The sequence below is a fragment of the Peromyscus leucopus genome, chromosome 6, assembly GCF_004664715.2.
Source record: "Peromyscus leucopus breed LL Stock chromosome 6, UCI_PerLeu_2.1, whole genome shotgun sequence".
In the NCBI taxonomy this organism is placed as follows: Eukaryota; Metazoa; Chordata; class Mammalia; order Rodentia; family Cricetidae; genus Peromyscus; species Peromyscus leucopus.
Genome location: NC_051068.1, coordinates 44,932,306 through 44,945,749, shown reverse-complemented (window position 1 = coordinate 44,945,749; position 13,444 = coordinate 44,932,306). Strand labels below are relative to the sequence as shown.

At 38.6% G+C, this 13,444-nt stretch overlaps 1 protein-coding gene across 1 annotated transcript in view; it reads right to left on the bottom strand.

Moving 5' to 3' along the window:
• The window catches only part of Rsrc1 (arginine and serine rich coiled-coil 1), a 319,301-nt gene that overhangs the window by 298,673 nt on the left and 7,184 nt on the right, over positions 1–13,444 (bottom strand). The window contains exons 2-3 of the mRNA XM_028888672.1: positions 8,910–9,105; positions 8,324–8,449 (exon numbers count right to left, since the gene is read on the bottom strand). Coding sequence (XP_028744505.1) covers positions 8,324–8,449; positions 8,910–9,103 — 320 coding nt within the window. The 5' untranslated portion in view covers positions 9,104–9,105. The remainder of the gene's footprint in view (positions 1–8,323; positions 8,450–8,909; positions 9,106–13,444) is intronic.

Sequence of the window (13,444 nt, the reverse complement as noted above, 5' to 3'; positions counted from 1 at the left end):
AGTGACAGCTCGTGCTGGTGAGACTGTGGAACAAGGGGAACACTCCTCCATTGCTGGTGGGAGTGCAAACTTTACAGCCAGTATGGAAATCAATATGGCAGTTCCTCAGAAAGCTGGAATCAATCTACCTCAAGATCCAGCTATATCATACTTGGGCATATACCCAAAGGATGATTCATCCTACAACAAGGACACTTGCTCAGTCACGTTCATTGCTGCTCTATTCATAATAGTCAGAAATCGGAAACAACCTAAATGTTCCTCAACAGAAAAATTTAAAAAAAAATATGATACATTTACACAATGGAGCATTACTCAGCTGTTAAAAAAAAAATGACATCATGAAATTTACAGGCAAATGGATGGAACTAGAAAAATTCATCCTGAGTGAGGTAACCCAGACCCAGAAAGATAAATATGATCAGTGTTTTGCTCATTCATGACCAGAGAAGCTTCCTCCTGCAGCAGATGGGAACAAATACAGAGAATCACAGCTAGACATTTTTCACACACACACACACACACACACACACACACACACACACACACAGCCACATGCACAAAGAGAGAGAGAGAAGAAGGGAGGGAGGAAGGAAAGGAAGGAGGGATTTGTGGTGGTAATCTAATTGTACTGAAATGTGATTTTGATTGTATGTTAATAAATAAAGTTGCACGGGGTCAGAGCTATTAGAGCCATAGCAAGAGTGTGGCGGTGGTGGCACACGCCTTTAATCCCATAGATATCTGTGTGTTCAGGGATATAGCCAGCATTGGAGACATATGCCTTTAAGACCTAGGGGGCTGTACATTCAGACAGTGACGAGGCAGTCACGTGTTTGGGTTTACAACCAATGAGAAGGCAGAACAAAATACTTTAAATAGACGAACAGACAGGAAATAGAGCCCTCATTCGGGAAGCTGGGACACCGCAGGCGGAAGGGTGAGATTTTAGCTCTGAGCTCTGACCTCTCGGCTTTCTCTTTTGCATTGTTTCTGTGTTTCTTATTTAATAAGACGGTTGGTTACATCAATAGGGATTGAGGAAGGGAGAGAGATCGAGAGACAGACCTTGGAACACACAGCTCTAAATGGGATATCTTCACCAAATCCCTCCCCTCAGAGCTCAGGGAACTCTGTGGAAGAGGAAGCAGAAAGAGTGTAAGGGCCAGAGGGGATGGAGGATACCAGGAGAATAATATGAACTCAGAGACTGAAGCCACATGTACAGGGCCTGCATGGGTCTGCACCAGGTCCTCTGCCTAAATAGTATAGCTTTCAGTTTAGTAGTTTTATGGGACTTTGTAGTGTGCGAATGGTTAAGTCTCTGATTCTTGTGCCTTCTCTTGGGCTCTTTTCCTTCTGTTGGTTTGCTTGTTCAACTTCAATGTGATGGTTTTTGCTTTATCTTATTATATTTTATTTTGTCATGTTTTGTTGTTAACTTTAGAAGCCTAAGCCGGGCGGTGGTGGCGCACGCCTTTAATCCCAGCACTCGGGAGGCAGAGCCAGGCGGCTCTCTGTGAGTTCAAGGCCAGCCTGGTCTACAGAGCGAGTTCCAGGACAGGCTCCAAAGCTACACAGAGAAACCCTGTCTCAAAAAAACAAAAAGAAAACAAAACAAAACAAATTAGAAGCCTGTTCTTTACTAAAGAGAGAATGAAAGGGAGTGGATGTGGATGGAAGGGGAGGTGGAGAGGAATTGGAAGGAGTAAAGGGATGGGAAAGTGTAATCAGGATATACTGTATGAGAAAAGACTCTATTTTCCTTTTTTGTTTTGTTTTGTTTTGAGACAGGATTTCTATGTCAGCCTGTCTATTTTCAATAAAAAGGGGCAGGGGAAGGCCATCAACTTGAGAGTGGGGAGAGCTATGAAAAGAGTTGGAGGGAGGGAACATGGACGGACTGAATGGAGGAAAGGGGAGGGGGAAGTAATTGTATATTTTAATTAAAATTACATGATTGCTAAAACAAACAAAAATGTGTGCCCAGTCTTATAGGGTGGGGAGCTGGGCAGGGCTTTACACATACATGTTAGGCAAGCTCTTTACCAACTGAACTATATATCCCCATTCCTATAATTTAAATATAATTACGTTAAATCTCTCCAAACCCCCCCCAAAAAAAATCATAGCATAACTGAATGAATTAACAGGACAATATGCAATTAATTGCTCTCTACAAGAAGCAAGCCTTATAATAGTATAAACATAGTCAAAACCCCATGATTGGGGGGGGGGAGATCATAGGCTTTGGGGGTTTGGGAGAAAAACTGGAATGGAACCTGTCTTAGTAGTGTCCTATTGCTGTGAATAGACACTATGACTCATAAAGAAAACATTTTTTAAGGTTTATTTATTTATTATGTAGACAGTGTTCTGCCTGCATGTATGCCTGAGCACCAGAAGAGGGAACCAGATCTCATTAAAGATCTTGTGAGACACTACGTGGTTGCTGAGAATTGAACTCAGGACCTCAAGAAGAGTAGCCAGTGCTCTTAACCTCTGAGACATCTCTCCAGGCCTGGGAAAACATTTAATTGCAGGAAGGTGGCATGCAGCAGACCTGGTGCTCTGCTTCCCACCCCAACAAACTTCCTCCAACAAAGCCACACCTACTCCAACAAGGCCACACCTCCTAACAGTGCCTTTCTCTGACCCTAGGGGGCCATTTTCATTCAAACCACCACAGAACCAAACTACACTCTAAATATTTATGTTTAGAACCACAACAAGGCTACTCTCAGCCTTAATCACAGACACTTCTCTTTACAGTGAATTGCAATGAATGCAGATAACTCATGACTGCTCAAAATACTATGAATAAGCGACAATCCTGGGATCAGCTCTAAACAGAACGTTTATATAACCCTCTAAAGTTCAGGGAACATCATAAATGAAGGACCAGAGAGAATAGAGACTGAAGGCAGGGGAAGGCTGTAAAATCCTATCCTCAGATGTGACACAGGCATTGCAATCAGGAGCTCACAGCAGCTGTGGCTGCCTACACTGGGCAAAACTCTGCCTGTCTGCAGCCAACCATGGGTTGGAAGGAGTAGATGAGAGAGACTCTACTCCTCCCCACTGAAAAACTGGCCACCAGTAGATCCCGAAGGACATCAGGAATTATCTTCAGCTGTGTAGCCCAAGGGGAGCCCACCAGGCTTCAGTGGACAGTTTTAAACTCCTGACCACAAAATGATCTGGGTTAAAATTAGTGGGTCACAAAACAAAAAAAAAAATGTGAATGTGGAAAAGGGATTTTGACTTGTCAGGAGGGAATGATGACAGAGCCATGGAGGGGATAATAGAAGGTGGGAGTGGGCAAAAACAGAAAGCATTCTATACAAGAATAAAATTGTCAAAGAGCAGATTTGATCAATAAAATAAAACCACAAGCCCTAGCAATAAAGACATATATTGAACAAAGGATGGAAACAGATATTCAATATACACGTAGCCAAAAGACATGGCCAAACTTAGGTCAAACCATACAGATTATAAGTCAAAGACTGTCCAAGAGGGAAGGTGGTTATAGAATAAGTCGGCCTTCTGCTCCAGGAAGGCACAACAATTTTAAGCATATATGCATTTAACATCAGAATACTCAAATATATGAAGCAAATATTGACAAAGATGACATAAGAAATACTAGCAACAACAACAGAAGGAGATTTTGTTCATTTGTATTTACTTATTTTGTGTGAATACGTGTGGGCATGTGCATACCCTGGTGCACAGGTGGAGACAGACAACAGCTTACGGGAGCTGGTGTTTTTCCTTCCACCATATGAGTCTCAGGGGTCAGACTCGGGTCCTCAGGCTTGACAACAGAGTTGACAGTTAACCTTTACCAGTTAAGCCATCTTGCCAGCCTGTCAGAGATTTTAATACCCCATTTTCAATAATGAAAAGAACTTTTAGTATAGCACATATAAATATGGATGTATGAGTATATGTGAGAAATAAACCATGATATATCTACCACTCAGCAATAAAAAAGTAAGTACTGATATAGAAAGAAAACATTAAGCTAAGTAGAAGGCATATGCAAAATATTACGATCATATGATTACATTTACACAAAGTTCTCGAATAAAATGTAATAGATTCTTACTATAGAATACTGTTCAGTAATGGAAAGATATAATTATCAACATATATGAAATAAATAAATCTCAAAAGTAGTATGGTTAATAAGAAGCCTTAATAAGAAAGCATATGACGGCAGGCATAATCTACTCAAAAAAGAAAAAAAGCTGTGATTCCAGTTCATTTGGCAAGCAGGAATTAATAAGTTATAAGTGAACTATCAGAAAATGATAAAGGTCTATTACTTTAAAAGGTATAATGGCTTTGTCAAGCTCAGCAAATGTATGCTTAGAATTGTACATTGTAATACTTATGAATTTTACCATAAAAGAAAAAGTTTTAAAGTATCTTTTCAAAAGAAAAATACATAAAATATTAATTTCTGTGATTAGATACTAAACTATTTAAAGGGAATATATACTGATGTCTGAAACTATGGATTCAAACTTTAGGATGAATTAAGGAACAGAGAGGAAGAAATGAGTAAGTATGTGATAAATCAAGTAGAAAGTTAATGGAAATGTCTCGGTAGTGAATATATGAATGAGTATTCAATATAAAATTATATCAACTTTGCCATATACTTGAAAATTTTAGTATCTTGAGGGAGGAAACGTCCACTGAATATAACTGAAGTAGTAGTTTCAGGAAAACAGGTAGCCTTAAATACTTTTATCAACAGAAGTTACACATACAAATATAAATAAATTCCTAGCTCACAAGGCAGGAAACAAAAGGGCTGGGAAGATGGTCAGTGGGTAAAGGTGTTTACAACCACGCCTGCATTCAATCCCTGGAACCCATCAGGTGGAATGAAGCAGTCAGCTCCCATAAGTTGTTCTCTGACCTCCACATCAACATGCCCATGCTTATACAGGCATACCAAAAAAAAATCTTTTTTTTTTTTTTTTTTGGTTATTTTTTGAGACAGAGTTTCTTTGTGTAGCTTCGGAGCCTCTCCTGGAACTTGCTCTATAGACCAGGCTGGCCTTGAATTCACAGAGATCCGCCTGCCTCTGCCTCCCAAGTGCTGGGATTAAAGATGTGCACCACCACCGCCCGGCACAAATTTATTCTTAATTAGAAAAATTAGTAAATAAAAATGAAGTACAGAATAGGAAAGAAGAATAAAAGCAATAATAACTTAGAAAACAGAAAAGAGAAGGCATAATTAATCAAAATCTATTTTTCAATGAGCTTGTTTTTTGAAGCAGGATCTGTGTAGCCCAGGCTGGTCTCAACCTTGCTAAAGCTGAGGATGATCTCTGCCTCCTTCATGCTGGCATTATAGGCATGTACAAGCTATGCCTGGCACTTTTTCTTTTTAGTTAGGTAATCTACCAGGTAATTTAAATAGGAAAAAAGTTATAATAAATAAATTAATGAAAGACAAAAGGAAAGTAAGCACTGAAGTAGCAGAAAAGCCTAGAATCATTAGAGGATACCCTGCAGACTTCTAGGCATTTATTTTAAAATCTATACAAAATGGATGATGTACTAAACAAGAAAAGTTTATCAAAAGTAAGTCATATGAAGTAGAATGTTCAAGCTGTACAGTTTCTGTTAAAGAAACCAAGAAAGTCACTGCGATGGCACTGGGCCCAGGAGGTTTCATGAATCTACAAGAGCTTCCAAGAACAGAGTCCCATAACCCAAAATTGTTCCTGAGCATTGAAAATGAAGGAAAACTTCCGAGTTCTCTTTGTGAAGAATGGTCAAACAATGTAGTTACTAAATTTAATAAAAACAGTACAAAAGAGAGAATTTCACATTGAATTATCAATGTAAAAGCACAAAGTTAAAAAATTAAGAGAACAGACTCTTATACCACATCAAGAAAATAACAAATCTAGATCAACTGAGGTTTACTCCAGAAATGCAACACTGATTCCTCAAGAGATCTGGGGGAATCATATGCCATTTCTGGATGAAAAGGCTTCAAGAAAATTCAACACTCAGCACCCATTTCTAGTCGGGGAAAAGGGTGATGGGCACACTCTTAAAATAGCAAAACATACATACTAGAAGCCTAGAGATGGGAAACACAAGATTTTTTTTTCAATAAATCACAGAAAAGAAATGTATATTCTTTCCAATGCTGTGTTGAATATTATCCTAGAGGTTAAAAGCAATACAATCAGATAACTGAATGAAAGAATGAAAATAGAAAGGCAAAACTACTTCCGTTTGCACAGAAGCCCTAGAGAGACACAAATGAACTGGAACAGTTAAAGAACTAAGAGGCATAGGATATAAAATTAGTATGAATTCCATAGGTTTCATATATAAAAATAACAAATAGTTATATATCCTATGTACAGAAAATCCCATGTATAATAGCAGTAAAAAGTTCAACTACTTTGGGATAAATTTAACAAGAAATAAACAAAAAGTTTTATGAGAACACTCCTTATAAAAATAAAATAAAACCTAGACTCTGCTCTAAACAGAATTTAGCTTGATAAAAGTGTGATCTGACCTTATCTTTTAAGTTTGATAAAATCTGACTGAAAATAACACCAGGCTTTTATCATAGAACTAGATGAGTTAGCAGCAAACTTATATTCATATGAAAGGAAACAAGCAGGCAAAAGAAATGGGAAACTATCCCTACTCAAAATTAAAATATGCTATAAAGTCTCCATGATTACAGGTACAGTGCCTATGGCAGAATTAATATAAGACCAAAAAAAATACTCAAGCATTTTAATTAAAACTGAGATCACAATATTCATAATTATTACAAATCAGAAACTATATGTGAGGTCCAAAAAAAAGGATGCACTAAATTTGACTTGGGGAAAAAAAATAGTAATCAATTTAAAAAAATAAAGAAAAAGAGAATTAAGGATCATATAGAACTGAACATTAAAGAGTAAAAAGTATTTTCAAAATAGAGATGGTGGTAAAAAAGTGGAAGAAAGAATATATGCAAATAAAAGCAAAACCTTGGAACTCTGCGGCACCTACAGAGAACAACAGTGTATTATACAAAGTGGTTTATACACAGAAGAAATAAAAAGCAGAGGGGTCAATGTCAAATAACAAAAATCCAGACAAGCTAAACACTTCAACTTCACTGCAATCAAGCTTCATATGCAAAGAGAATTATAAATTTTATGCCCATTATACTAATGTGAATCCCCAGTCAGAGCCAAGCAGAGACAAGAAGCAATCTTTAACAACAATACACTGTTTTTATTCTTTTATTTATTCCAATACTCTTCTGTCTAAAAGCTCTCAATGACTTCTAAACACCTCCTTTCCTCAATTCCCTCAATACCATGGTCCTATTCTATTAAATGACGTTTAATACCACTACCACTGTCTAAGATCTTCAACTCCTCAAACATACTCTTCCCTATACTGGCCTTAAAGCAAAGCTAGAAAACGCAGGAGTGATGCATCACCCATCAGTCTGCTCAGGCTGCTCCACAGTATACGCAAGAAATTTATTTTCTTGGGTTTTTTTTAGACTATACGTTCAAGATCAAAGGGCCAGAGAGTTAGTTCCCTGTGAGAACTCCTTCCTGTCTTGTAAAAGGCAGCCATTTCACTATGCCTTCCCCCTCTGAGCACAAATGGAAAGGTCTGTCTTTCCCTCTCTTCTTCAAGATTTACATTTTTGTCTTTATGTGTCTGTACACATGTATGCCACATATGTGCAGATATCTCAGCACTGGAGTTACAGTATCTGTGAGCTACACTTTTAACTGCTAAGCCATCTCTCCAGCCCCTCACTTCCGCTTCTTACAGGGTCAATAGCATTATCAGATTAGGGTCCCAACAAAACAACCTCATTTACCTTCATTACTTCTATAGAAGCCTTATCTACAAACAGATACACCAGGAACAGAAGCCTTAACAAATTTTTGAAAGACATAAAATGTTCAGTCCATACCACAGCAGGTTAGTTCTAAACCTAGAGAGTTTGTAACTCCTGTTCTTCCCTCTTCAGACACTTCTACCATCATTCAGGGAATGAGAAGCCATGGCCAGAAACAAACACGAGATATATGAGTGAGGTCCCACTGAACCACCCAGTCCCAGTAAAGCCGTCAGATAATGACACCTGCATGAGCAGTCGCCAGCGAGAGTGAGCAGTCTCCAGCGAGAGAGGCAGAACTGCCATCGGACGCCAGTGGAACTGCAGAAGGCAGGGAAAATAACTACTGCTGTTGTGAGCCGCTGATGGGAAAGAGCTGTTACAAAGCATAAGTACTGGTGCGCATACCTTCTTGTTCTGCTTTTGGACCGAGACCTTTGAACTCTATAGGACTTTCCTCGAGCCCTGGATCGACTTCGACTTCGTTTTCTTCGGGAGCCGTAAGAAGAGCTGCTGCTTGACCTGTGCCTGCGTCTGAAATAAACCATCAGCGTCACTGTGAGGCAAAGTTTTGTTGTGAGCGTTAAGGGGGATCTAAAAGTGCTTGTTCTTGTTGTCTCACTCTTTCCTCAAGAAGACAGAATAAAGAAAACATTACTGCTCTCCAGCACCCAGACAGATTCACAGCTGGATCAGCTACTAAATATTATGGGTCATAGTACTATACAATCTTTCCAAATATCATCAGATAATGCAAGAACTATACCAACTTCTATCTACTTGCTTACATACAGGCAAAAGATGTGGATACTGGGCCTGATTAGAAAAAGAAAATTGGAAAAAAACAAAAAAAACCCTCCGGGTTGGGATTTAACCTCCTAAGTACCTAACTACTAAAAGAAAATTATTTTATTCAACAAAATTAAAACTACAAACATGACTTCTGAAGAACACCACTCTCTTTACCATCTAAACAAAGATTATGAGCATTAACCTTCTCTCGTAGGAATGTGAGCGGAGCTGGCGGTCTCTAGACCAGGACCTGGACTCGGACCGCGGCCGCCGCCCGCCCTTCTTGCGGCTGTACGTCCTGCTGTCTGAGGAACTACTGGAGGAGGAGCGCCTCCGGTGTTTCCTTTTTCTCTTGCTTCTGCTCTCCTCCTCGGTGTCTGATGACCGGCGTCCCATTTCTACAAGGGTGCAACAACAACAAATTCCTAATTTAGTAGCACAACAAGTGAAATTCAAGACACAAATTTTTAAACTTTTTAAGAAAAAAAATTAACTATGTTCCTTAAGCTGGCTGTGAACTTCTGGAGCCAGCTGATTTTCCTCCCATGCCTCCAGAGTAGCCGGAACTACTGGCACATACCACCAGAGCCAGCCACATCTAAAAACTTTTCAAAGTAAACCGTGGTTGGCTTTTTTCACTAGCCGTGTAAAATAGCTTTAACAGTCTTCTAGCATACCAATGAACTTTTCACACATTCGAAACAACTCGAATCTGCACCAACTTTTTTGAATGTCTTTTGAATATCAATCCTAAAAAAAGTTCATTATATCGATTTTCTGACAGTTTAAGTTGCTCTTATCATTAACTTATATTAATAAATCATTAACATATATTAATAAATATGACATTTTGTTTAGCAATTAACCATCTAGTCCTCCATTTTTACACTCCCTGAAAGTGAAAGGCATTTTAGAGTCATATTTTTCAAGCTGAGTTCTAAATATTTAAAGTTTTCTTTTGAGATTTTACTTAGTTTTATTTTATGTGTATAAGTGTTTGTCTGTTCACCACATGAACGCAGTGCCCACGGAGTCCAAAGATGGTATCAGATTCCTTGGGACTGGAGTTACAAATAGTTGTAAGCTACTATGTGGGTGCTGGGAATTGAACCTGGGTCCTCTGGAAAATCTGTGCTCTTAACTGCTGAGCTATCTCTACAGGCTCTGAGTTCTAACTATTTCAAAGGGAAGACCTCATCAGTCATTACGGAAGTATGAGATGAAACAATGCACTATTATCATTTCACTCACAAGACTGAAGAAGAATGTTAACTGAGTAGCAAAGTTGATGGTTACTGGGAAGTCAGCCAGCTCTTTACACACAGCTAGCTTGGTATGAGTCTTTCAGAAATCATTCAGCAATTTAATTTAAAAAGTAAAAAGAATGTTGATGCTTTTTTGACAGTGCAATCCTACTTCTAGAAATATATCTGAATTTTTTTATTTAAAAAAAGGTAACTGTGTGGGCTTGGCACGTGGCTTAGTTAGAAAGCGCTTGTCTAACTAACAAGCAAGCAGCAGCAGGTTCTCCAGCACTGCAGAAACTCAGTGTTTGGGAGCCTCGGATCCCAGCACTTGGGAGGTGGAGGCAAGAGAATCAGAAGTTCAAGGTCCTCCTTGGCTGCAGAGACATAGAGCGGAGACTAGCTAGCCTGGGATACATTGTTCTGTCTCAAAAAAAAAAAAAAAGAAAAGAAAAAAAGAAAAATTCATGAAGGCTTTATTAGAGCATCATTATATTTTATCTATGGAGACACTATAAGAAAATGTGTACATAGAAATAAAAATTAAAATAAACATGTAGAGAGATAACTTGAAAAACCAAAAAGAAAATAGTTCCTTCTAAGGATTTCCCAAATGCAAGAATGGTTCAGAATGTGTCCCCCTAAAAGAAAACAACAGTTCTTTCAGGCCAAACCATAAGCAGGCATAAGAGCATAACTGAGTGTGGCTAATGAGAATTAACCACACTGACCAGGTCCCACAGAACAACCCCACTACAAACCCAGACTTCACTGCCATCACAACATCAAAAGTGCCCCTCACCTGCAGACCGGGACCTGCATGGGGGAAAGTGCATGGTGGGTGGGTACTCCAAAATAACCACCACCACAGCCTAGGACCTAGTTTGCTCCTTTTGGAGTTGTTTTAGACAGGTTCTTACCATGTCACCCCAGGCTGGCCTGCAACTCTCCCAGAGCTCCACCTGCCTCTGCCTCAAGTGCTGGGATTAGATAAGAGCCATTACCAGCAGCTTCAATGTGGCTTTCGTGACTCTGATCTGAAAGATGAATTCCTAATTCCTCTTCCCCAGAAGGTAAGTAAGTACTGTCATGATTAAAAATATTGTTTCAAAATATAAAACATAATTTTTCTTTTCTGAAGACTTTCTACAGAGTTATGATCGTAGTTATATATTTAGTTGTACATTTGGTATACAAAAAGAAAAAACAGGTCGGGTGGTGGAAGTGCACACCTTTAATACCAGCACTCGGAGGCAGAACCAGGCGGATCTCTGTGAGTTCGAGGCCAGCCTGTGCTACCAAGTGAGTTCCAGAAAAAAGTGCAAAGCTACACAGAGAAACCTTGTCTCGAAAAACCAAAAAAAGAAAAAGAAAAAACAAAGGATGTCAGATTCTGATAATCAGGAATTAGCCAATCAGAACCTTATATTACTATAAGGTAGCTATGAGTGTTTCATGTGCAATACTTTCTTGATAAAACTAGTTACCTAACAATAGCATAAAAAAGCAGGATACATCCTATGCAATAATTTAGATCAAATGTCACATCTTTCTTTAGTAATTACTCAAAATAAGTTAAATATGACTATAAACAAAATAATGTATTAAAATACTATTGTGAGAATTATTAGATGATCCAGGACTTCTAAGTCAATTTCAGTATAAATATTCCTGCTAGGGCTAATTCAAAACTCTAAACAATTTACCTATAGCCAGAATTAAAGATTTGTAAATAGTTTCTTTAAATTCTCTTATTTATTATTACTGTATTATCTATATGAGATGTGTGGCCAAGTGTGCCCCTTGGTGTACTGTGGAGGTCAGAGGACAACTTTCAGGGAGTTGATTTTCTCCTCTAACCATAGGTTGTGAGGATCAAACTGGTCATCAGGCTCGAACAGCAAGCACTCAATTCACATGTCCAACAAACACCGGGAAGCCTTGGGTTCCCAATCTTCAGTGAATCACTAATATCCTTTAGTCGCTTCCAAACTGAAAACCAGCCTCCAATAAAAGCTCACCATGACCTTTCCACTTAAAAATATTTATAAAATTATATACATTCATACAATGTATACACAAACACATATGTGTACACAGCTACATATTTTCAAACACATATGTATATAATATCCATTTATAGATATAGATAGATTGATAGATATTCCATCTACAATAAATATCCCTGTATATGTATATATTTTTAAGAATAAGAAATATATACCAGCCTTTAAGGTAGTGCATGCCTTTAATCCCAGAACTCGGGAGGCAGAGCCAAGCGGATCTCTATAAGTTTGAGGCCAGCCTGATCTACAGAATGAGATCCAGGACAGGCACCAAAGCTACACAGAGAAACCCTGTCTCAAAAGAAACCAAAAAAAGAAAAAAGAAATATATACCCAATTCAGTGGTGATAATAATATTTTCTTACTTTTTGGCCTTTTCTTCCTTTTTTCTTTGTTTTGTTTTTACTTTCAGAACTGACAAATTGACATGTGTAGTAGTACCCATTTTTAAAAACCAGCACTTAGAAGGCAGAGGCTGGCAGATCTTTATGAGTTCAAGGCCAGCCAGGGCTGCATGGTGCAACTAATGTCTCAAAAACAAAACAACATATAAGTTTTCTTTTCCACAAACAAGTATTTAAATTAAAGTGACTTTAGTAAGTCTTTTATATTGTCATTTAGAAAATACTGAAATGCCAGGATTTTATCCTCTTATTTCAAAATACTGAAGTGTCAGGCACAGTGGCCCAGTCAGTACCTGTAATCCCAGCATTTGGGAGATTAGGGAAGGAAGATTTCCACAAGGAGGAGGCCAGCCAGGTCTAAAAACAACAAATAAACAAATAACTCTGGAGCATGATTAAAGGAATAAAAAAGTAAGTCACAAGGATGAAGAAACTAGAAGACATCAGATGATGGTGGTGGCGCACACCTTTAATCCAGCACTCCGGAGGCAGAGGCAGGCAGATCTCTAAGTTCCAAGGCTACACAGAGAAGCTGTCTAGAAAAAACAGATACAGAGACAGAGAGAGACCGTGACTAGAAGATAACAGGGAACAGCAGACAAGATCAATCAACCAAGTTTTAGCAAATGAAAAACTGATGAAGGATTTAGAACTACAAAAACTGAGTATGAAGCAACTTGCAGAAAATTCCAACAAGAAAAAAGTCAACTCATGCAACAAAGATCAGAATGAAGCAGGACCACACACACAAGCGCACTGAGGAATAAAGCTAAAACATGGAACTGATTGAATTTCTGTACCAGAAACACTCTCAGGTCCCTCCCCCATGGCAACTGGCCAGGTGATTAGCCTTCTCCAACGCCAGCAAGACATATGATGTACTGGATGGGGAGTACAAGGTCTAGGAGCTCTGGTTTTTTAGAAGCGATGGAGGCACAGTGACGTCAAACTAAAAGTTAAAGGGTTAAGATTCTGAAGCCAAGTGTACATCCTTGGAAGGAAAGAAGATCTCTATAAAACCCA